This window comes from Notamacropus eugenii, chromosome 3 (assembly GCF_028372415.1).
Source record: "Notamacropus eugenii isolate mMacEug1 chromosome 3, mMacEug1.pri_v2, whole genome shotgun sequence".
Taxonomy (NCBI): domain Eukaryota; kingdom Metazoa; phylum Chordata; class Mammalia; order Diprotodontia; family Macropodidae; genus Notamacropus; species Notamacropus eugenii.
In genome coordinates this window covers 168,120,655-168,146,309 of record NC_092874.1, presented here as the reverse complement: position 1 = coordinate 168,146,309, position 25,655 = coordinate 168,120,655, and the positions used below count along the sequence as shown (strand labels likewise).

The 25,655-nt window shown below is 37.2% G+C and overlaps 1 protein-coding gene across 5 annotated transcripts in view; it reads left to right on the top strand.

Annotated features, from left to right (window-relative positions):
- Positions 1–25,655, top strand: part of PRPF18 (pre-mRNA processing factor 18) — a 120,240-nt gene that overhangs the window by 53,528 nt on the left and 41,057 nt on the right. Inside the window, exons 1-3 of one of the 5 annotated variants that reach the window (XM_072653286.1) lie at positions 1,976–2,170; positions 24,005–24,082; positions 24,309–24,335. In XM_072653286.1, coding sequence (XP_072509387.1) covers positions 2,105–2,170; positions 24,005–24,082; positions 24,309–24,335 — 171 coding nt within the window. In that variant the 5' untranslated portion in view covers positions 1,976–2,104. Of the gene's footprint in view, positions 1–1,633; positions 2,171–24,004; positions 24,083–24,308; positions 24,336–25,655 lie in introns of those variants that run through there. The other 4 variants (XM_072653283.1, XM_072653287.1, XM_072653284.1 and 1 more) reach the window with 4 other exon arrangements.

Here is a 25,655-nt window from a genome sequence, read left to right as displayed (position 1 = left end):
ATCATGAGTACTTTGGAATTGTCTAATTGATTAGAATAGCTAAGCTGCTGTTACTATATACAGTGTTCTTCTGGTTTTGCTCACTTCACTTTGCATAAGTTCATGTAAGTCTTCTCAGGTTTTCTGAAACCATCATGCTCCTCATTTCTTATGATACAATAATATTCTATCACAATACTATACAACAACTTATTTAATTGTTCCCCAGTTGATGGATATCCCCTCAACTCCTAATTCTTTGCCACCACAAAAAGAGCTGCTGTAAATATTTTTGTACTTATAGTTCTTTTTCCTTTTTCTTTGATATTTTTGGGACATAGAACTTGTAGTAGTATTGCTGGGTCAAAGGATAATGCACACTTTTATAGCCCTTTGAATACAGTGCCAATTTTTTTCTCAAGAATGTTTGGACCAATTCACAGCTCCACTAATAGTGCATCAGTGTACCTATTTTTCCAAATTCCCTCCAGCATTTGTCATTTTCTTTTTCTGTCATGTTAGTCAATTTGACAGGTGCAAGGTTGTACTTGGAATAATATATTATTGTATAATATGTATTAATATTATAGAATGTGTCAGTCAATCAGCAGGCATCCATCAAGTACCCACTATATATCAGGCAGTGTGCTAGGGATAGAAAGACAAAAGATGAAACAATCCCTGCTCTCACTATGCTTTATAGCAGAGGTATCAAGTTCAAACAGATATGTGGGCCAGCCACTAAATCTGTATGTGAGGATCCTTGCAGGCCTCTTTTTGATTTAGAAAACTACATATTAACATTATCTGTATTTTAGGACATTTTTGTTTATTTTGTTAAATATTTCCCCATTACATTTTAATTTGGTTCAAGTGACACTTCTGTTTTACAGTAGATAATATATGATTTTATATGACATAATCTGGAGTACATATCAAGGAAGTTTTATTCTGAATAAGGGAAACCAATCAGAAATAATTTATCCTTAAAAAAAAAAAGATCAGCTTGGCATGGTAGGTAGAAGGCTCGTTTTGAAGTCAAAAGAATCTTGTCCCAAGTCATGTTTCAGGCAACTCTCTAAGATTATACAACTTTTCGAGGAAGAGGACCATGCCATTGGAGAAAGAATGACATGACTTTTACTTGACTTTGTTTTGAGTGAGGGAGGACTGTGCAGGTCACCAGCCTCACTTCTCCTCCAGAGCCATCTGAATTCAGTGACCAGATATTCATCAGGATGACTGCAGATGACCCAGGATGAGGTAATTGGGGTTAAGTGACTTGCCCAAGGTCACACAGCTAGTGTCAAGTGTCTGAGGTAAGATTTGAACTCAGGTCCTCCTGACTGCTGCACTGGTGCTCTATCCACTGCACCACCTAGCTGCCCATACAAGTCTTATACACTATTTAAGTTACAGATGCATTGCGAATCTATATCAGTGGAGAGAATTTTCACTCTAGGAGTGCCCTATACTGACAAAATCCAAGTATAAAGAGCTAAGCTGGAGCCATGCACACTGGCTGGTGTCAGTGACATTTTTCACTGTATTTGCACCGCCCAGGAAATCGTGCCCCCTGCAGAGCGGAGCTTGATTTGTTTTGTTTTTGGCCTGGACTCTGGGCTTAGGAAAGTGACGGAGATGTTTATAACGCAGAGTAAGCTTAAAAGGGTGCCTTGCATGTATTCTGTTTTCCTGGAGAACCAGCTGAATGTTTGTTAGCACGGAGTATACCCTAATGTGACTTTGGGTTAGTTATTATAACCTCTTTGGACCTCACTCTTCCTCTCTGTAAAAAGTGAGGAGGTTGGGTCGGACAGGCTGTGCGGCACCACGCAGCTATCGAGAAATCTACGTTTTTTGGCCAATGTGTGCTCAATTTAAAGCGCTCTGTGTGATGCCTCTTGGCGCCACGAGGTGGCGCTGCGCGCTAGGCCACGCCACCTCTCCGCGTCCTTAGTGCTTTCTTTGCTCTAGCCACGCCCTTTCCCTAGTTGTGCTCATCCCCTTCCGCCGGAAGTGGTGGTTGTTGACGGTGTTTCTTAGCTCAGCGTTGAATTTGGGTGGTCGGAGCTCCTTCGGCGGGGTCGCGGAGACTCGGGACAGCCGAGCCTGCCGCTGGGAGATGGATATCCTCAAGTCGGAGATCTCTCGGAAGCGGCAGCTGTTGGAGGACAAGAAGCTGCTGGGGGTGAGACGCGTTCGGCCTGGGGGAGGGGAAAGGGGAAGAAGGGGAAGGAGAGTGGCCCCGGGGAGAGGTCCGGGGACCTCCTGGCTCTTCCCCCGAACATCTGGTGTGTTTGTGTGTGCGTGGGGCGGGGTAAGCACGGAGCTCCTAGGAACACCCCGATCCCTGGTGGGAGCCTGAGAGGCCACATCTAGCGCCTGCATTTTACAGGTGAGGAGACTGAGGCTCAGAATGCCAATCATAATTATTATTATAAATAACACTTACATAGCGTCTTCGGGTCCTCTGGACTCCAGGCCCCATGCTTCGTCTGTTGGGTCACCTGCCTGTCTTTGATTGGAGACATGCTAATCCATTACAGAGACGGGACGGACTCAAGCTGCAGAACAATATTGGACTTCACAAATACTAATATGAAGCATTTTTTTAATGGATTACAAAGTGGGAGGGAGAGAAGAGATTTCTATTAATTTTATAAAAAATAGAGCGGCGGGGTCTTACAGAAGTGAAATATTGTATCTGCTTTCAGAGGAGGTCACCATTATTAGTTTTATTTAACTGTTACATTGTTACAAGTAACTACTCTCATGGGGAGGAAGTAAATTGTAAATGTACTGTAATAGAATTTAATAATTAGCTGGCGTTTTCTTGCCCCTTCTATCCACTCCTCCCTTCTCCCTGCAGCTGGTTTATGAACATTTTTGGGTCACAGGTGCACTGGGACGCATCGTGAGCACCTGTTGCCTTATTAGAGCAGAATGAAAATACAAAGTATATGGCCCGCAGAGTTTTGGAATTTTGGAATTGAAGGATTCAGCCACTTCCTTTTATAAATAGGAGAGCCATCTTCACAGTGTTAGTTGTGCAAAATGAAAGGAGATTTCAATGGGATTGTCAGCATTTTGTCAGCAATTTTTCATTTATAACGATTTTAATTTCCAAAAAATTAGAAAAATGGCTTGACACTAGTAAATCAGTTTCTAAGTACAAATTTTAAAAGTTACAAATCACTAAATTAAAATGCACTCCATATATGGAAAATTGAAAGTACAGATGAGATGTAGAGTATTGAAATTAAAGTTCATTCATTCAATGACTGTCTTTCCCTCATCCTCTACTGCCCACCCCCCAAAAAAAAGTATGTGGGGAATTTGTTATTCTCAGGTATTGTCTCTAAAAGTGTACCAAGCAGTGTGAATTTTTCTTATTGTTTGTGAGTCTTTAATTGAATATTCTGTTGTTTTACAGAAGCCTATGAACATTTAGGAGAAAGTAACTAAGCACTCATTACCAAGTACCTCCTGTGTGCTGAGTACCGTGCAAGGAGACATTCAAAGTCTGAATAAGATTTTCTTGCCCTCATGGAGCTAAGTTGAATTTCAGGATGAGATAGATAACTAATACAAAATATAATATGATAAGTACTTTTGAGAGTTGCAAAATGAAGTGCTACTTGAGGTCCAAGGGGCAAGATTGTTATGAATGGAATTGATAGTGAAGGGTTACAGGTATCAAGAAAGGCTTCACATGGGGGGCCATTTCAATTGGGTTTTCAAAGATGAGTAGGCATTCAACAGGTATACTGGGGAGAGACAACATTCCAAGCACAGAGAACCTAATTAGAATAGTCTGTCTCAGGGCAACTTCAGGTGAAAGCTGGATGATCATTTGTCTTATTTCAAGATTCTGTGTTTCTTTGGCAGGGTAGCATTTTTTTTTTTCCAACTTGGAGTCTTGACTTTTAAAAATTCAAAAGGAGAATTGGGGTTACTTGATTCCTCAGGATTACATTATTAGAATGTTACACTCTGCTACCACATTTTACCCTTATGTTCTCTACTTTGTCTCCTCTTACATTAGTCAGCAAGTATATGTTGAGCATCTGCTATGTGCCTACCCTTACAATAGGTTTTGGGGCTGAAGTTAGGTTTGTAAAAACTCAAAGAATTTATATACTGGTTGACAGAGATAAATCATTCCCTTTTATCCCCTTGTGTTCCACCTCCACAACCTTCAATAGAAGTTCTGAATGAGAAATATGGTTTTTTTTTAAAAAAATTTATTTTCTGGTGGAAGGATTAGGTAAAGAATGATTAGGGAAATGAGGAATGTCCTGCAATTGTATAAAACCAGTTTGGGGAAAATAATAGTAACTGAGGAAAGGACAAAATGCAATAATGGGTGCTCTGGAGTGGGAAGTTTGTCTTTGATAGGAAGGGGTAAATTTTTAGCTGCCTTATCAGCAAATCATTGAATAGGATGGTTAGGGAATTGTGTTGTTCCTCCCATGCTGAAATTTTTAAAGAATAAGATACCGTTTGAAAATATTTGTTATTTTAGACAGTCATCAAGCATTTTTACTGTATTCCAGGCACTAGGCTAAGTATTAGGAATGTAAATGCAAGCAGAAAGAAAGACAGTCTCTTCCCTTATGAAACTTATATTCTAATGAAGGAAGACAATGCATAAAAGGAACCTGAAGATGGGAGAGGATTACCCTGGCATGAAGGTGGCATAGTGGACGAAATCTGGAGTGTATTATGGAGAAGAATGGGACATGGCTGACCTTGGCAGCCTCCTTAAATGAAACCTCTTGGAGGAGCTATCCAGTCAGAAAGCCAGACTGCAGGAGAGGAAGGTACACATCCAGTGTGTGAATTCCTGGGCTAGAGTGAGCCTCCAACAAGACGTTTTAGGGCAGGAATTTGTTCTGTGAAGTTTGGATTCAGTTAAAGGGCTGTATTTGAGGACCTAGAGGGCCACATGTGCCCTTGGGGCTGCAGATTCCGCACCCCTGTTTGAGGAGGATGACAGAAGTCCTTGAGTGTAGACTAGCTTTCAGGCACTGGAGGATCTGAGGAAATCATGTTTTCATTTGTTGTTGTTTTCCATGCCAAGAAAAATGATTTTCAGAGTTCCTACACTGGATCAGAGTACAAGGCCTTTGCTGGAAAGTCAATTTACACTGCCATATCTACTTCCTTTCAGCAGAACCCTGCAGGGCCAGCACTTCTAACGCCATGGAAATTGATTCCATGTAACTGTGTAATTAACAGGAAATAGTATAGTGAAAGAATACCAGTGAATCAGGTATGACATTGGGTAGACCGATAATTATGAACACAGAATGCTGGTCTTATTCTTTGGCATTTGTGAAATTTGAAATTATTTCTTGATATCTAGACAAATGTCCCTTAGGCTTGCTTTCACCCTGGAACACTGTTGATATGTGTATGTGTATAATCACCTATCTTTAGGGTAGACTAACTTGATGGACTTTTATTACACATGCATATATGTTTTTTTTCCATAGTACGTATTTTGTTTTCAGTTCCAAATTCTCTCCCCAGCTCCACCTCCACCTCCTACCCATTGAGAAAACACGCAGTGTGATAGTAAGCCTATTACATGACATCTTGCAAAACATATTTCTACATTAGCCATGTGAAAAAAGCATGGGAAAAAAACATGAAAAAATATGCTTTAATAATGCATTCAGAGTTTGTCAGCTCTCTCTCTGAAGGTGATAACATTTTTCATCATGAATCCTTTGGAACTGTCTTGGATCATTGTATTGATTAGAATAGCTAAGTCTTTCATGGTTGATGATCATTTCAATATTTCTCTTACCATGGGCAATGCTTTCCTGGTTCGCTTTGCGTCACATGTTCATATAAGTCTTTCTAGGTTTTTCTGAAACCATCTCCTTTGTTATTTATTATAGCACAATAGCATTCTATCATAATCATATACTACAACTTGTTCAGCCATTCCCCAATTGATAGACAGTCCCTCAAGTTGCCAGTTTTTGCCACCATTAAAAGAACTGTTATAATTATTTTTGTACTTATGAGTCCTGTTCCTTTTTTTTTTTTTTTGATCTCTTTGGGACCCTAGTAGTGGTATTGCTGGATCAAAGGATAATGCACAGTTTTGTAGCTTTTTGGATATTGTTCCAAATTGCTCTCCAGAATGGTTGGATCAGTTTACAACTCTACCAACAGTGCATTAGTCTCCCTATTTTTCCACATCTCCTTCAGCATCTGTCATTTTCATTTTCTGTCATGTTAGCCAATCTGATGGGTATGTCATTACCTCAGAATTTGTTTTAATTTGCATTTCTCTAATTATTAGTGATGTAGAACATTTTAAAAATATGACTGATAGCTTTGATTTCTTCTTCTGAAAATTGACTATTCATATCCTTTTGCCATTTATCAATAGGGAAATGATTCTTATTTTTATAAATTTAGCTTTTTTTATGTATACTTGAGAAAGGAGACCTTTAACAGAGAAACTCCCTATAAATCCATCCCTCAGCCTCCCTGCACAGTTTCCTACTTTCCTTCTAAATTTGACTACATTGCATCTGTTTGTGCAAAACCTTTAAAATTTATCCATTTTACCTCCTATGGTCATTTCTATCTCATTTGGTCATACACTTTCTCCTTATCCATAAATCTAACAGGGAATATTTTCTCTCATGCTTTCCTAATTTACTCATATCACTTTTTTTGGGTCTAAATCTTGTACCCATTTTGAGCTTATCTTGGTATAAGATGTGAGATGTTTTAGTCTGTTTCTAGTTTCTGCCAGGCTACTTTCTAGTTTTCCCAGCAGTTTTTGCTTAAAGTGAGTTCTTGCCCCCAAAACTTGGATCTTTGGGTTTATCAAACAGTAGGTTAACTGTACATTGTATACTTGATGTGTCTATTCCATTGATAAACTGCTCTTTTTCTTATCTAATACCAGATTGTTTTGGTGATTACTACTTTATAGTACAGTTTAAAATCTGGTACTGCTAGGCTGCCTTCCTTCACCATTTTTTTATTCCCTTGATATTCTTGACCTTTTGTTCTTCCAGATAATTTTGGGGTTTTTTTGTAGCTCAGTAAAATAATTATGTGGTAGTTTGATTGGTATGGCACTGAATAAGTAAACTAATTTAGATGGTATTGCCATTTTTATTATATTAGCTTGGCCTGCTCATGAGCAATTAATATTTCTCCATATTCAGTATATTCTTAAAAATCATATTTCCAGTCTATAGAATTCAAAGTTGAACCATTTGACTCCTAAATCTCCATTTAGAGATTTGACAAATAAAAACAGGTTATTTTGATCCTAGTGAGAAAAATGGAGGTTTCTGTCTCGGTCTCTGTTTCTGTTTCTCTCGGTCTCTCTCTGTCTCTTTCTTTCCCTCTGTCCCTCTGTCAACTCTCACCTTTGGATTATTTAATGTGTTTTCTTTGGATGAGTGTTTTGGGAACCTTTTAGTGAACATTTGTTTAGGATGGGATGTTTGAGGATAAGAAAAAAAATGGAGATAGTTGATAGGTAATTACTGTTAAGAATTAGGTAATAGATAGGAAAAAGATCATCTTAAAAGGCATGACCGCAGCTTTCTTCTTTTAATACTTAAAATGGAAACCACTGTATGAAGTTATAATAGAGATGGAGAGACCTGAGAAAGTGCTACAGAACTGCAGCCTAGTTAGGCAGGGCAACAAACATTTATTAAGCCCCCTTACTACATGCCTTACTGTATTGTGGTAGAATTATGCCTATAATCACCAATCCTCTAATTATAGGTGTGTACTTGGTTGGAAGGTTGTCTTTATAGAGGCAAGTAGGAAGTAAAATGTTATTTGTACAAAGGCATCCTCCTTATTGGTGGAATTGGTTTTAGATTAGTCAGACCTGGAAGGAAGAAAAATAGAAAAAAGTAATAAAGAGGAAACACTGGGGATAATATGCATCTTTGATTTACAGTGCTAATTTATTATTTAACCTTATTGTTTAACACCTTTGTCAGTAATAATAGCTAATTTCTGTCATGCCTTACAGTTACAAAGCATTTTACTTATGTTATTTCTTGTGTTCCCCAGAAATTTCTTCATTGTTTTAGTGGATCTTGTGATCACATCCATGTAGGTATTACCTTCAACATTGTAGATCAGAACCTTTCCCTGCCTTCTTATCATCTTCATTTCTTTTTTATGTCTTAATTCTCCACTAATGTGCCTTTTCATATAGGGCCTTTCTTTGTGTTAGGGGTTCTTAATATTTTTTTGTGTGTGCCATGGACCCCTTTGATAGTCTGAAGCCTATAGACCATTTTTCAGAATAATGTTTTTAAGGAAATCAATTATATTAAAATACAGTTAGCAGTATACTAAAAAAAAATTCCATAAATTCATAGACAGCCGGGTAAGTACTCCTGCTCTAAGTCATTTAACATTACCTACATATCAGTGCCGCATACAGACTTTATCAGTTATACTTCTTTCTGGCTATTCAGCTGGTCTGTCTCCTTTTCAGATCAAACATTACTTAGGATGCCTTATATCACTTCTTGTTTGCTAGTTATCAGTAATATGCTACAGTTTATTTATGCCTATCATCTCTGTCACTGTTCTTTTGGTTACTCGGTTTTGATTCTTAAAGGCTTGTGATATTCCAGGTTTTGCATTCGTTTGACATTACTAGCAGAAATGTTGGTGTTAAAAAGGTGGTGTCTTGTTTCAACAAGATGCTTAGGGTTGTTGACAGCCAAGTGCAGTTTCACAAAAGCAGAACAATGCATTGTCTACATCTCTTCTTTGGAATACAGTTTATTATCTGCAGAGTCTTCCAGGGTGTTTTTATTAATCGGCTTATGGGCAGCTAGGTGGTGCAATGGATAGAGCACCAGTGCAGGAGTCAGGAGGACCTGAGTTCAAATCTCACCCCAGACATTTGACCCTCACTAGCTGTATGACCTTGGGCTAGTCACTTAACTCCAATTGCCTCATCCTGGGTCATCTCCAGTCATCCTAATGAATATCTGGTCACTGGATTCAGATGGCTTTGGAGGAGAAGTAAGGCTGGTGACCTGCATAGCTGTCCTTCACTCAAAACAAAGTCAAGTGCAAGTCATGTCATCATTTCTCTGATGGCATGGTCTTCTTAGGCAAGGAAGGACACACACACACACACACACACACACACACACACACACACTAATGGACCGTCTAACTGTATATGGTACTTCAACTAATAGGAATTTTTTACTTAGTTGGTTTTAACTTGTGTGGATTGTTAGACTCTTTTGGATGGCTATGAGTCTCATTGAAGAGATGCTGTAGTATTCTGTGACCTGACACAGTTAACACAAGGTCATCTCTAAATAGCATCTGGAGGAGCTCATCACTCCTAGGCCACTTCAATTTGAACTCTTCACTGGACACTTTCCATGACTATGATAGATGTCCATTGATAGCACTTAGTAGATTGGCAGGAAATCTTGTGTGATCTTCTTATATGCATCGACAAAACATTGGAGGGGAGCTTTTAAGGGAGCATCTTGCCCTATCCAATTGAATCCTTGTTTTTAATAGCTCACACACAATAAACATAGTTGCATTGTCTGTATTTCAGTCAGCTTTGTGACTAAAGATGTATCATTTGTTAAAATTTACCTGTTCTTTTCTCATTTTCATCAGGGATTTCCTCCATGCCATCCAAGTCACCTTCCTTTGAGGCAGCTAGGTGGTGCAGAACAGAGCACTGGGACTGGAGTTGGGCCTCATACATGTAATAGCCATGTGACCTTGTCAAGTCATTTAATCTTTTTTTTTTGCCTCAGTTTTCTCACCCATAAAATGGGAATAGCAGCACCTACCTTTCAGGTTTGAGATATTGTGAAGCACTTAGCACAGTATTTGGCATATAATAAGTGCTGTGCAGATGTTTGTTCCCTTTCTTTCTCCTCCATGTGTTTGTTGTTCAGTCTCAGAAAGATATTTTAAAATGGAGGAGTATGTTGCTAGTTAATTCTTTTTCTGGGAGTAATACTGACTGTGATTTTTCCAGTTGTTTGATATTTTGTATTAAATATATTCATACTCCATGGTAAAGCTCTCAGAACTGTGTGTTACATATACTCTTGTATAACTTGCTCTAGTCTAACTTTCCTTTTTTGTTTTCTCTAATACCATTTTTACTTCCTTGTGTAACACGTTGGAGACTGGGATGTTAGAGTGTAAATGTGGTGTTATTAATGAGGAAAATAGGGTGTCATAAAAATGTTGACAGAAGTTAAAAATCTTTTTATCCATTAATTGTCCTAGTTTTATCTTTTAGTACTTTTTGAATGTTATAGTATAATTAGGTTACATGCCATCCCTTCTGCATTTTTCTGCACCTTCAATTCATCATCTTATTCATTTATTCACTCTTTACGCATTTATTAAGCACCCAGTATGTATCTGTCACGTTGCTGGGTCCTGGCCATAGACAGATAAATATTAAATGGTCTCTGTCTTTAAGATGATTACAGTCTGCTGGGGGAAACAACATATGTGTAGAAAGTTAAATTAAAAAATAACGCAAAAGGATTTCTGGGAAGGGCACTTACAGCTGGGGGAATTCAGATGGTTGGGGGTAGGAAGTGGCACTTGAACTGAACTTTGGAAAAAGTGAGGGATTCTGAAGGTTGAGGTGAAGAGGGAAGTGCATTCCAGGATGGGTCAGCCTGTACAAACACATGGAAATGGAAGATGGAATTTCATAAAGGGAACAGTCACTTGACCTAGAATTCCTAGTGTGTGTGTGAGTGAAGAAATGGAAAGCATTTAAGTGCGCCCTGTATGTACTGTGCTAAGTACTGAGGATACAAATAGAAAAAGTAAGACAGTATATCCTGAAGGAGCTCACATGTTAATGGGAGAGAAAATACATTGAAAATTTCAGCTACAAGTCAAATGGAAAGATCCCATGGTCTTTACAGTCTAGTGACAAGGCATGTGGCAAAGCACAGATGGTAATGTATTACCTTTACTATCTTTTCTGTTCAAAAAATCATCAGTTTAAAATGCTAATCAGTTTGACATTGCCAAGGACAGAGAGGGCATTTGCTTTCTTTTCTGGGTCTTCAGTAACTTTCAGTACAGTACACATAAAAGTAGTTTCCAGACTATATCTTTAAGGGGAAGGGGTTTCCTTCTCAGGATTATGGCTTTTAGAGCTGGGCTAAAAGTAGGACTGATGGTCTGAAGTTCTGCTGCCCAGGGCTCTTAGCCTTGCGTAGCATTTGGTGGCATTTGATATTTTTTTTTGAAAAAAAATTATTTTTAGTGCAAAATTTTTTTAAAATTTCAGGTTCCAAATTATCTCCCTCCCTTCATCTCTCCCCCAACCATCGAGAAGGCAAACAGTCTTTTATATGATATCAGTCATACATGTGAAGTCACATAAAACATATTTCCATATTATCCATGTTGCAAAAAAAAGGCAAGAAAAATAAAGTGAACATGACATGTCTGGTCTGGAGGACAGTACTGTTCTCAAGATTCTTGACCTCAGGGTCCTGGGCTATTTTCATTTAGGTCTCCCAGGAAAGGGAGAGGTGAGAAAGACCAGGGATCTGAGGACTCCCACGACTCCAACTTAAAACCAGTGTAATCTCTGGTTGGACCTATTCCTGCTAAGACCTAAAACAGTGAACCTCTCGTAGTGACTGCACACAAGGAATTGGACCAAGGGGACCAAATGTTAGGGAACCTTGCCATTGTTGGCACCTATAGTAAATATGTCTTGATCCCAATGCCCCAACTGGTGCCTGTTCCCATTCCAGGTCTGTGAAAGATCAGATGATTTCCTTTCCTTCTCCTTTCACTCCCTGCCATCACCTAGAGACTTCAGTAGGGGAGATGAGGACGATGATAAGGGTGGAGTACTACAACTTTGTCTCATTCTGGGACTGTAGCAAGAGACAATACTTGGGCTTAGTCAACCTTGTCTAGCGTTGCAGAATGAGGCAGTTATTAGCCTTGTTTGAAAGTCCTTATCCAAGAGTTGAAGCTGTCGATATGGGCAAACAGAAGAAAATTTCTACTTCAATGAAGAAATAATACAGATTAAAAGGATTCTGAGATAAAATCCCAGAGGAAATAATAACTTTGAAATAATCACAATTAGAACCCCAGAAAAGGAATGGTTTGGCTATAAACCTTCTAGAGTGATTAGAAGGAATGAAGAATGCAGTTAAAATACTTGGAAAGGGAATAAGCTGTTCAGAGTAAAAATGGTTTTACTCTCAATTAGTTGAGACCTTGAAAAATAGAGAAAGGTGCAAAGAACTCAGTGACTCCAGACAACAAAAAGTAATTAGAAAAAAGTCAAAAGACAGAGTAATTAAAAGAACTGGCTTAGAGAAAGAATTTAAGAATCATTGGAGTCCTTGAAAAACATGATCAAGCCCAAAACTTGGACTTAAATTTTAAAAAAAATCATAGAATAAAACTGCCTGAAGCTGTTAGAGCTAGAAGGCAAAATGAAAAAGAAAGATTCCTTTGGATATCTCTTGAAAGAAACTTCAAATTGGACACAACCAGTAATTTCATCGCCAAAATCCAGTTTTTTCAGGTCAAAGAAAAAGTACAGCAAGGAGCTAGTAAGAAGAGATCAAGTTCTAGTAAACCTGGAAATATAGGCAGAGACTGATTGGGAAGGAATAAAAATTTTATGAGAAATGATGTGCTCAGATTTCTGCTCCTGGCCCATCAGCTGGTGGTTTATGAGGTAATATTGCTTCCTATCTTTTCCACACTTCTCAGTAAGGTTTTTGAGAATGAATTTATACTCTAAACTACTGTTGCTGTTAGTTGTTACCAGGTATTTGCTGGTTGAGTTTCTGGACCTTTTCTTTTTAAATCTTATGGCAATTGTTTCACTTTGGTTAAACTTTTTGGGGCAATAGAGATTTTCCATGCCTATATATGTTGCTTTATATGTTTTCCATATTTTAGTATTGGCATAAGTATTTATTTGCATATCAACTTGGATCTCTTTTAGTTGAATGCTGTATTTTCTTATCTTCACTTGTCTCAATTTGGGATTTTTGACCTTATTGACCTTATTTTTGACATTACAAAAAATAATAAGTTTATGTTCTGACTATACATGAACTAGATATCTAATGAAGAAATGACTCTCTCATCAGTAGCTTTATTTCCTACTAAGATATACTCCATTTCATTTTTAGTGATATTCTATGCTTTATCCAGCACCTTTCACCTCTTGAAAGTGTTTATGGAATGTAGAAGTAAGGTTTCTGTGAGTCTTTTGCTCTCTTGTTTTTCTTGATTCAGATCTATGTTTTCCAGCTTATTTTTCACTAACCTTATTTGTGCTACCTTTGTATTGAAGTCGCTGTCTTAAATATATATGTATATATACATAAATTGTATGTATGTGCATTTATTTACTATTTAAAAACCAGATCAGTGATTTTATTGATATAGGGAACTCCAAATGAATCAGCTCCCTCTAACAGTGAAGTTTACTACCAACTGCTCTGCAATTTATAGAGTTGCCTAGAGCCCTAAGAGGCCTAACAGTTTGCTCAGAGTAATAGCTAGTAAGTGTCATAGGTGGGACTTTGAACCCCTGTCTCAAGCTGTTTATCACCATGCACTGCAACTTTGTAATGTTGATTTAATTGAAGAGTATCTTCTCTGAGTTCTTGGCAGGATTTCTGTTCCTCTTTACCTTTTGCGACAGATGTTGATGCAGTTGTTTTCATAATTTTTTTCTTGTGATCATTATGAACACTGCAAAAAAAAAAAAGATGCAAGTGTGCTCAAAGAAATAGTTTTTTGGTGCTTTTTCATACATAGTAGGCGATATAAATATTCCCATAGCAGAATTGGAATTTAAAATTTGTGTTTCCAGCTCAGCACTCTCTTCATTACACCAGTGAAGTCTAGTATCAGAGAAATATTTAGTTGATATCAAATCCCTGTAAATAAAGGTTGTATTGCTATCCCTCTATTTTAAGAGGAGAAATGAACAGACCAAAGTAGGTAAGTGTAAAGATCGGAAGCAGTATACTGAAATTGTCCTATACCATACTTACTGATTTTTCATTAGGAGAAAATAAAGTTATTTTAAGTAAAGATTTGCCCAGTATTGTTGAAATGAATATTTTTTCATGTTAGAAGATGTTTCTGGGCAGCTATTTTACATGTATTTGAGACTATTGACAAGATCATTGAGACCTTTTTCAAAGGTGGTAAAGTTAAGTGAAGACTGACTTTTGCTTTGGAGTTGTAACCATTTTATGTTACAATCATTTAGGATTGGTTGCTGTCTGCAACTTTTTTTTTTTTTTTTTGCTTTGTCACAAGATACCATTGTTTCAAAAGAGCCATTAGCCCATTTCATATCAAATTTGTCTTTTGCTACCCAGTACTTGTTACTAAGAAGTACTGCTTGAAATAGTCCTATATGTGACCATAATTTCTTCTTGCTAGGTTTCTGATTGGTCTACTTCAGTATACCATGAATTATCTGCTTAGAAATCCTGTTGTCATTTTTTTGCGTATGCTGTGCTGAAGCAGGTATTTCTTTGCTGGTAAACTGGCTGAATTTTGTAACCTTATTGCTGATGAGGTCTGATGTAACATAGCTTTATGGGTCAGTGATATAACCATTCAAGCATTAGAATGGAATATTTGAAGAAGATTCAGGGTGTCACAGGTATAAGAAATGGTTCTATATACTTTATATGGTCATAATCATATTAAATTTATATTGTGTCTTTTGTCCACTTATCCTGGAGAAAAATTCTAAATCTTTTTAGAAGATTTTGGACTATCAGTTTAAATTAGATTTTTGTTTCTAACATAATAGCACAGTGCAGTGGAAAAAAACAATGGATTTGGAGTCAAAGACCTAGTTTCAGATTTTGGTTCTACTACTTATAGTACTTGTGTTACCTTAGGCAAGTCCCTTAAACTCTGAGGATCTGTTTCCTCACCGGACATTCTTTATGATTCTTTCTTGCTTTAGCTCTTGATCTTATAATCCTTTTGTTTTTGGTTTCAACATGGCAGGCTCCATAAAATGAAAGAATTATTTTCATTCACCACAGTATAGTTGTGTTACATTAAAGTTTAGAGAGGGAAATAGAATGTTGTTGATAAAGACTTCATAGGCAGAAATTGTCTGTAGAAAAATAGTATATAGCTTTTTAAGAAGCAGATAAAATGTGTTCTTTCCCTTAATTGTAGTTTGAGTGGATTTTAAGTCCATTAGGGGCATAGAGGAGAGGGCAGGGGAGGAAGGAGAGATGAGAAATTGAAGAGGTTAAGAGGAAGAATACATCTAGGTAGATATGGAAAGAGAAATCAGGAGCTTGAGGACAATGAAGAGAGATTTTACTCTGCACATCCTTAGGGCAGAATAATGTTGCTTTTCCACTAGCTTCTCTAAATGTTTTTTCTGTTTCTCTTAACCAGACATATTCTCTGTTCTTCACTACTGTAGATTGTGAGTGTACTTTTACCAGAAACCCATTGGGCATATCTATGCTTTACTTTTTCCTTAAAATCACAAGGCAAATATAGTTCTGCAAATGTAATTTCTAAATCAAATTAGAAAATGTAAAGGGGTATGTTAGGCAGCTTCATGATGGGCTAAGCAAAAATTGAGTAAAGCTGTTGAATTCTTTTTTGAAGATTGTTGTGTTTTTTTTAATTGCATATTCCTCCATTCCTCCAAACGAAAGCATTCCAAAAACCCAAATAACATCTATACATTCTCTAAAATTGTTCATAGTTTATTTACAGTAAGAAAGGCTGTGTCCTTTAACTTTGAAAATGTGATATTAATACTGATCATTTAATGATATGTTTTCTTATTGGTACTTTTTGTCATTATGTCACATTTGTTTCTGGAAGAAGAAAAAAAAATCTTCCATCCAGATATGCCCTTTAAGGGAATTAAGCAAAAATACTTGATAGAGTCACAACATCTGATAATTATGTACAGCATTTTGCCTCAGTCAGCCTTTGCTTCTTAGCTCTAGGCAGAGAAGTATGTTTCATTATCTATTTTCCAGGACCATCATTAGATTTTCATTTACAGTGTTGTGGTCAATATGTAATGTTCTTTGCTTTTGTTTATTTCACAGTTTGTCAGTCAAATATTTTCATACATTTGACCTTTGTGTTTCAGCAGAATTTTGTTTTCAATGCTGACTTAATTCACATTGTTATGGTCATGTGTGTGAGATTTTGTTTTGTCATTTTTCAAGTTTTAAGGTAAAATCTCAGGATTGTTTTGATTTGCATTTCTCTTATTAATGACTTGGAGCATTTTTTCATGCAATTGTGAATTTTTTACAGTTCTTTTGAGAACCATCTATTAAGGTCATTTGACCATTTATCTTTTAGTCACATATATATTGTCATATATATGCCTGTATATATACTTATTAAATATATCTTGCATACCAAACTATTGTCAGAGAAATTTGATACAAATCTTTTTTCCCGTTTGACTAGTCCTTCTAGGCAAACATACCAAAACATATCACATACTACTCACTACCTTCCCTCTTGTCCTAGATGGATTAATTTCTTCTATACAGAAGCTTTTCAATTTCAAGTAATCAAAGGTTGTCTATTTTATCTTTTGTAATTGCCTCTGATTCTTGTTTGGTTAAGAACATATCTCCTCATAGCTGTGGGAGGTATGTGATCTGTTCTTCTTCTAAGGTCAAATATCTATTCAGGATGTATTGTGGAATATAGTGTAAGATGTTGACCTAAGTCTAATTTCTGCCTACCTACTTTACACTTTTCCCACCAACATTTATCAGAAGGAGTTTTTCCCTAGATAATTTACGTTTACCACTTTATTAAACACTGGATTATTGAATTCTGTTGTTTTTCAATCTCCCCTATTCAGTATGTTCCAATGACCTGCCAGTCTCTTTTATTACTAATATCATATGAATTTGATCACTACAGCCTTATGATATAGTTTGAGTTCTGGAAGTGCTATTCTACCTTTATTCCTGCTATTTTTTTTTTTATAATTTCCCTTAATATTCTAGATCTTTTGCTTTTCCAGATGAATCTTATTATTTTATCAAATTCTATAAAGTATCACTTTGGTAATTTTGTTGGATAGCATTAAAGGTACAAATTAGTTTTGGTAGCATTTTCAGTTTGATTAGATTGACATGGCCCAGCCATGAGCACTGATTCTTTCTTCAGCTATTTAGATTGTTTTTAAGTTCCATATGGTGCTGAGAAACATGTAAATTATTTTGCTCTCCCATTTAAAAGATGTCATCAGTTTTTTAACTCTAGATTTTCCAACACCTTGTTTAATTCCTATTTTCCCTTTTGTTTATCTCTGTTTAGACTTAGCAAAAACTGATAGAGGGACAGTCTCTTGCACTATCATTTACTGTCTGTGCCTTCTTTTAGCTCAAATAATGTTTCTTGTATGAATTTGATGCAAAGGTGTTTGGAGCATAATATTTATGACTGATAGTGGTTTGTTGTCTGTGGATCATGTCAGCATATACCTTTTTATTTTGGGGGGTTTTTCCTTTGTCAGATTGCATGATGGTAATTCCTGCCTTTTTGTTTTCACTTGATGCATAGAAAAAAAATTTTTTTCTCCATCCCTTCAGTTATATCGTGTGTGTGTGTGTGTGTGTGTGTTTGTTTTAGTGTGTTTCCTGTAAGCAACAGATTGTAGGCTTTTGTTTTCTTACCAAAACTGTGACTTTTTTGTTGTATTGGATTATTTAATCCATTCACATTAAAATTATGTGTTTATATTTTTCTCTATTGTTTTTCTTCACGTTGTGATTTTTTTCCTCCTCTCTTCTGCAATGGACACAATATTATGTTCCTTCAGTTCTTTTCACTTTTTTTATAGTTGCTTTGTTCCCAGTGACTTTCTTCTCACTTGTGATCTGCTATTTTCATTTGTTACTTCTTTTCCTTTAGGGTGTTGTTTAATTAATTACTTTTTTCTCTTCTGCTTTTACCTGGTTATATAATTCTTCTCTCCCTATTTTCCTCCCAGTTGAGTAGATTTCCTTTTCCTCTGCTTCCTTTCAACTAATCCTATTCAGTTTTTAAAATTTCATTTTTCCACACTCCCTTCCAAAAATTTCTCTGTATTTGTTATTCTTCTTTCTTTTCTATCTTCTCTAGACCCTCATTCTCTGATTCCTAAGGCTTATATTTATCTGGTCTTTTTGTTTTCTCTCTGTATTTCTCATTCAGTGAAAACTTCAGGGTATCATTTCTAGGCTCTTCCCTTAGGGGTGGGGAATCTGTGGCCACAAAAGAAACAGGGCTCACTCAGGTCTCTCAGACCCTGAAAGCCAGTCAGCACTCTAAGGACTTCTTTGTCATCCTCCTAAAATGGGGTGGGGAACCTGCGCCTTTGGGACACACGTGACCTTGATGCTGCAGGTTCCCCACCCCTGCAGTCTAGGCAGTTTCTGCCACTGCCTTGCAGGCCTTGTCTTGTGGATTACCCTTTTCTGTTATGTCTTAATTATTGCAGATGTCTGAGAGGACACTGTTCTATGGTAGGGTCCCTCTCTTCTGAGTCTTGGATTATGTAACCTATTAATGACCTATGCCATCTCTTCTGTACCTTTTCCCCTCATTTGCCACACTATCTCCTCCCTGGCTCCATGCTCTCTCACTCCTCCAGATGTGAGTTGCCCCAGAAGTTCTAACTTCCTCCCTACTTTCCTTTCCTCCCCATGTAGGACATGTGGGCTTTTCAAGCACTAGATTCCCCCCAGCTATACCTAGTATAAGGTCCCCATCTCCCTTCAAAGACCATCTCTCTTTACTTATAGTAACATTCATCATTGGAATCCCACCATCCAATTAAGGCCTCCTTCCTTCCCCCTCCCCAACCCCAACCCTGCCCAAAGTTCACTCTTTACTCTCATCTTCTCCTATAGGCTTTTCTCTTTCTGAGACCACAGAGACTACCTTTCCCTCATTGCTGGCACTTAATTTGACCCTGGCATATCACATACCCTTCACTATTCTCCTCCTCTACTTTCATGTACCCTCTCATGTTATAATATAGTTCCACTGATTGACCTGTAAGCAAGGTGTCTTCAGGTTCTGTCCATAATGCATGCCCTCTGTCTACCTTTTTTCACTGCTATCTTCCAGATTTCTGTCTTTATCTTATATCCTTAAGTGTGTGTTCATCCTTCGTTGCCAAAGAAGACCATGAGTAACATCCACTAAATTAAAAGAATCTTGAAGAGAAACAATCTCACTGGTCGTATCCCTGACTTATGACCCAGTCTCTGCACTTGACTTTGTTTTGAGTGAGGGAGGGCTTGCAGGTCACCAGCCTCACTTCTCCTCCAGAGCCATCTGAATCCAGTGAGCAGATGTTCATCAGGATGACTGGAGATGACCCAGGATGAAGCAATTGGGGTTAAGTGACTTGCCCAAGGACACTTAGTGAGTGTCAAGTGTCTGAGGTGAGATTTGAACTCAGGTCCTCCTGACTCTTGCACTGGTGCTCTACATTTAGAAAGAAGTCTCTTTGCTGTCACTGTTGCTCTTGTTATCCTTGGCTGCTGCATTTCTTTTGTTTGGGGTGTTCAAGAAGCAAATAATCTCTAGTTTAATTTCTAGTTTTCTTTCCAAAATATTTCAAATTCCTCTTTGTAATTGAATGGCCATCTTTGTTCATATATTGGTTAAATTCAGATTAATAGGGTAGGTCCCTCTAGACTCCATCCTGAACTCCTGAAAGCATGATTCCATTTGCTCATATGTTTTCTAGAAGCTGCATAATAATTTTGTGTTTTTTGAATGTCCTTTCCTTTGTATTTGAAATTCTTTTTTATTATAAACTTACAGAACTTATTTCTCAATTGAATTATTATATTTAACAACTGTATGTCTTAGAGTTTTATAGCCTTGAATTTTCTGGGGGCAATCTGTACATTTTTTCAATTACTGCTTGTTAAGATTTGCTTAAGCTTCACTTAAGACTTGTCATCTTACATATATTCTGGCTCATTAGTATCTTGTCATTGTCTTTTTACTTAGATTTTTAATCTTGTCTTCTAAACTTCCTTTTAGCTTTTGAATTTTCAAGTTTGGTTTTTGTTCTGTTTTCCCACAGTATATGAGTCAGGTTGTAACAGATGGTTCCACGTATGGATGGTGTGGTGGTGACTGGTGTTTTTTTGGGTGTTAATTATTAGGCCAAAATTAGCACAGGCAGCAGAGATTTGATCCATACTTTATTGCATCTCAGCTTCAGAGGCTGCATTGAGTGCACAATCATCTGCAAACAGAAAGTCATGCACTAACACTCCCTCCACTTAATGCTGTGGATAAGTTCTCTTACCTTGGTAATGTACTTTCCAGGGATGTACACATTGACAATGAGGTGGATGCACGCATTGCCAGAGCTAGCTCATGTTTGGGAGGCTCCGAAGAAAGGTTTGGGAGAGAAGAGGTATTAGACTGACTACCAAACTGAAGGTCTACAGAGCCATTGTGCTGACCTCATTGTTATATGCTTTTGAAACATGGACAGTCTACCAGTGCCATGCCAGGAAACTGAATTGCTTCCACTTGAACTGTCTTAGAAAGATTCTGAGGATCACCTAGCAGGATAAGGTACTAGACACTGAAGTCCTTGTTTGAGCTGAACTGCCAAGCATTCAAAGCTTTCAAAGAGAGCGCAACTCTGTTGGGCTGGCCACGTTGTTTGAACGCAAAATGTATGCTTGCCAAAAAGACTATTTTATGGAGAACTCGCATGGGGCAGGTGATCACATGGTGGCTAGAAGAAATGATACAAGGACACTCTCAAGGTCTCTCTCAAGAACTTTGGATTTGACTGTGCAACATGGGAGACAGTGGCACAGGACCACTCAGCATGGCATGTCCACATAAGAAAAGGTGCTGTGCTCTTTGAGCAAAGCAGAAGTGAGACAGCACAAGGTAATTGCAGGATGTGCAGATTTGGGATATCCACCCCAAATATTCAAATGGACTATCTGTGCCCAGCCTGTGGTAGAGCATTCCGAGCTTGTATTGGTCTGATCAGCCATAGTCGGACACACTGAAATTTCACTTTACAATGGTGATGTCATTTTGGTCGTCTTTGAAGAAGAAGGACAACAACCAACCAACCATATGAGTCAGGTGTTTTGAAATGTGTCAAGTTTTCAGAAAAGTTACCATCTTCTATCTGAGAAGCTGGTGCTATATTTCAGCTTGAATAGGTTAGGAATGTTATCAAAAGATGTTGAGATAATCCATCAAGATCTTCTATATGTTTCTGATTGTCAGACATGCAATAGATTTTGAGCTGTATACCAGTAATAATTTTGAGCAAGGTTGAACTTGCATACTAAACTGTCTCAGAAGGGGAACCACTTATGGAACCATAGATTTTCATTGGCATTAGAGTTGAAAATGCATTGGTTTTTGTGTATTAGATAGTGCGCTGTTAAATTATTGGTTGATAGATTTGAAGAAGGAAAAAAAGAATCTTGGCTAACATGTCTCTCAAAGATGGGCCTATAATGTGCCCTCCCAATGTGATATGATACTCCTAATCATACTGGTATTTTCTAAGACACTTTATCTTCAAATTTTAATATGCTTTAAGACTTAAAGTTGGCACAGATATTAAGTAGGACTTTTTGAACAGTTTCATTGATCTTCCTAAAGGCCATACATATACTGGTTGATAAGATGGAGTTATTTTCACTAGAACACAGCCAGTCCACAAGAATTAAATTACCCTGGAGCACAGGATGAACGGTAGTATGATTGTCAAAAAAATGTTGATTAATTAGTATCATAGTCTTTTTTATTTAATAGACTAGTTATAAGCAGGTGATTAAAACAAATAAAAACCATCTTGAAGTGTAATTTCACAGGCTGTTGGATTGCAGTGAAAAGGGCACAGAACTAGGAACCAAGACTTGGTTGTTCTTGTCTTGGTTTTGCTCCTTAACTGACTATATGACTATGGACAGGTTACTTAACTCTATAGCTTTGTCGTGAAATGGGAGAAATGATACTAGTTACATTTACTTCACAGGTTTGTTTTTTTTTTTTAACGTCAAATATGAAGTAATTTTAAAAAAATAAGAAATTCCTTATAAATTAGGTAGCTTAATACAAAGTGGCTTTAGGATTCTGTAGAACTGGATCTATTCCTGCATTTCCTGCTAATTAGTTGCATATCTTTACTCTTTCTGGGTCTTAGATTCCTTATCTGTAAAATTAAGGGATTAGAATAAATTATCTGTTCCTGCTCAGATATTTTTTAATTGTGTTTCAGCAGGGCCAATAAGTGATGATAATATGACCAGCATTTATATAGCCCTTTAATATTTGTAAAACTCTTTTCAGGCATCTCATTTGATGCTCACAACAACCATCCTCATTTTACAGAGAAGGAAACTGAAGCATAGTAAGGTGAAAGTGAAGCATCTTAATCCTACCTCCTTTTTAAAGTCATCTGAGACCCCTTTGGCAGTTTTTGAAGCTTATGGGTCCCCTCTCGGAACCGGGCCGCCGCCTGCTTACCTCTCCTGTAAGCCGCCCGCTCTTCCAGCCCCCTCCTGTGGGGGAGGGGAGTGACCAAACAGTGCACCCGAGGAGGCTGCTTACTGCACTTTATTGCTTACCCCAGTCCTCCCGACCTTCCCGTGTTCCCCCCTATATACCCCGCCGTAGCTCCTCCCATGTTCCGCCCTGGAGGCAGAGCTCAGCTCCGGAAGGGGCGTTCCCAGCACCCGAAGGCGGGTTCTCACCCCTGGCGTCTCTGGGCTCACCAGGGGGCCATGGTCCAGAGCTCAGCCCTCTACAAGAATAGTTTTTAAATGCATAGAATAAATAGGATTGCAAAGAAAGTCATTATCAATGATATCTGCTTAAGGAAATCATCCAGTATTAAGAGTAGTGGCTCAGTTAAGTGGAAATTAATAGGTGCATGGTAGATTCAGTTCTCCCTAATGTTTAGCCTAAAATCTGCATAAGAAAATTGAGTAGAAAGTACCTCATAAATAGACATAACCTAGAGTGACTGCTCACTTTGTCTTTGCCAGCCCAAGCGCTGTATAGACGTCTTAAGGCATAGGGGGATGGTCATTTGAGTGCCTGGCTAGATTTGGAGCTGCAAGATCTTCCTAGGTTTGGCCTGTGGCTTTGCCACTTACTCATTCAGCATCTCTAGGTCTCATTTTCCTTATCTTTAAATGAGAAGAGTTGGATTAAATGATCTCTAACAGTCCTTTTCACCTGTGAATCTAAAATACTGTGAACAGATGTCTAACAGAAAGAGCTGCCACTAGAAACAGGTCCCACATGTAGTTTCTGTAGAAAAAAAGTAAAGGTAACTTTGTGGGTAGTATGAAAAGATTTGCCTGTTGTCCATCTCTCTCTTCAGCTACATCAGATTTGAAGAATGTTTCATAACATCAAATTCTATTTCAGTACCATTCTAGAAATCTGTAACAAAAATATTCCCTAGATACAGTCTATATACCCTGCCTATTTTAAGAAATCAAAGGTATTCCAAATGGCAAAAAGAATTTGGACAGTTCCTTGGAGCTCATTGTAATAGGATTTTAACATGTATAATACACATACCATATGTTATCTGTGGTTGTGTGTTAGCAGGGAATAGTAATTTAAGTATGCTATTTATGTTTGATCAATCATGAATCATTTTTGCAAAGGTTATCTTTCAAATAAAACAGTATAAAATTAAATCAAAGAAGATGAAATCTATGAGTTTCATTCTGTTGGCTTGCTTTGTTTCCTGAAGAACACGTACTAAAACACTATTGCATTTTCACACATCAGTACTTTGAAAATTGGTGAAATCTACTTAACTTGCTAGACATTGTTGGAATTGAAGCATTGGGGACAGTTTTTAAATCTCTGGGATCAATGCTTATTGGCACTGTGACAGGAAATGTTGTCTAAGAGTTATATTAACCTATTTGCTTCTTTCTAATAGGAAAGTAAAAGATATTTCAAACGTAGTGAACTTGCCAAAAAAGAAGAGGAGGCATACTTTGAAAGATGTGGCTACAAGGTATGAATTATTATTTTTTTTGGTCCAGACCTCTGGTTTCATCATGAAGGGAACTCCCAGTGAGGTATCTCCCTCTACCAGTGCACATCAGAACTATTATGCAACTTATATAACCTTAGAGAGTTATGTTAAATTGTTTATTTATGAGTTTTAAAACGTGTTTGGATATTGTTAAAATGACAATAAATTGTTGTTCTCTGTTCAATTTGTCATTGTTATACATTAGCCTGTAAATGAGAAGCCAACTGGAGAGGTATGAGTTTTCGGTGTATTTTTTTTTTTTAAAAGCACTTTTAAATACAGGAAGAACATGCATGATATTTGGCTTTGGAATTTGTGTTATGGTTTGGCTTTTTGTGAATAGCATGAAATGGCTTGAGATCAAAGCTTGAGTTTTCTTTTTAAAATTTTGCCTTTTTTTCCGTGGTTATAAGTACTGGATCTGACACTGGGCCATGTTAATCTCCTCTGCCACAACCATCATCACTATCCCCAAATTAACACAAAGCAAAACATAATATACTAAAAAGAAAGCTTAAAAATGAATAGACATATCATATGTTCTGCTGTAAAACAGTTATTTTATAGGATTCATAACTATTTGGCCCTGAAGATCCAGTGCATGAAAAGCGATGCCACATAGCATTTATGTGCCTTTGTTTAATAAGACCACACATTTCAAGCACTAATCTTAAACTCTTTCTGCACTTTTGAAACAAATGAATCATTGGGAAGGCTTTGTCTATATCTTTTAGTAGCATGAAAAGTTATCTTGTTGACAGTTAGCTTTTATGGGATTGGAAGGAGTTATGTTAAAATTTTACTATAAGACTTTCTTTAGCCTTGACAGTTTTTCTACTAAAGTTAAAGGACCTTTAGGAAAAATTTCACTTAATCTTCTGCAAGGTTTTGATTTGAGTTTTTAAAATGTAGGTACTATTATTTGTGTAATAGTAAAAGATTTAATAAAGAAAATTTAATAAAGAAAGATTTCTGAAAAGCAAGTTCTTATGCCAGTGTTTTGGAGGCAGCATGAAGAATGCACACAGCTTGTATGTGCATTGTTTTTTTGGTAGTATTTGGTGAGAGGATTGATATTTAAAGAAAAAGTAGTTATGTTTCTCATAGCATCAAATAGCAAACACTGTTTGAATTCTGATATTTTTTGTGTGTGTGTATGTGTGCGTGTGTATTGATTTCCTTTGTTCTTAGTGTGGGAAATTAAGTAGCACATATTGGATTATTTTTTTACTATTCCCAATTTTTCTGATTTAGACTTGATCCAAGAAAGCATTAACTATATATTTAGTTCATTTGCCCATGCCCTCCCAGATCCCTCTGTTCCTTTTTAGCTTAATGAGGTAGGGAATATATTTTTAAAATAATGGATGCTTTTGCTTAGATAATCTTAATGATGTATGTTTTATTTGCTTGTGAAAGAGAGATCACTGAAGCAAGATAATTACTGGAAAGATATTGCTTGTAGCCTTGAGCTCAGTTGACAGAATGTCTCAGATCTTTCCCCCAGAGCTATTAGCGGTCATTTTATAATAAAAAATAAGATTTTTCTTTG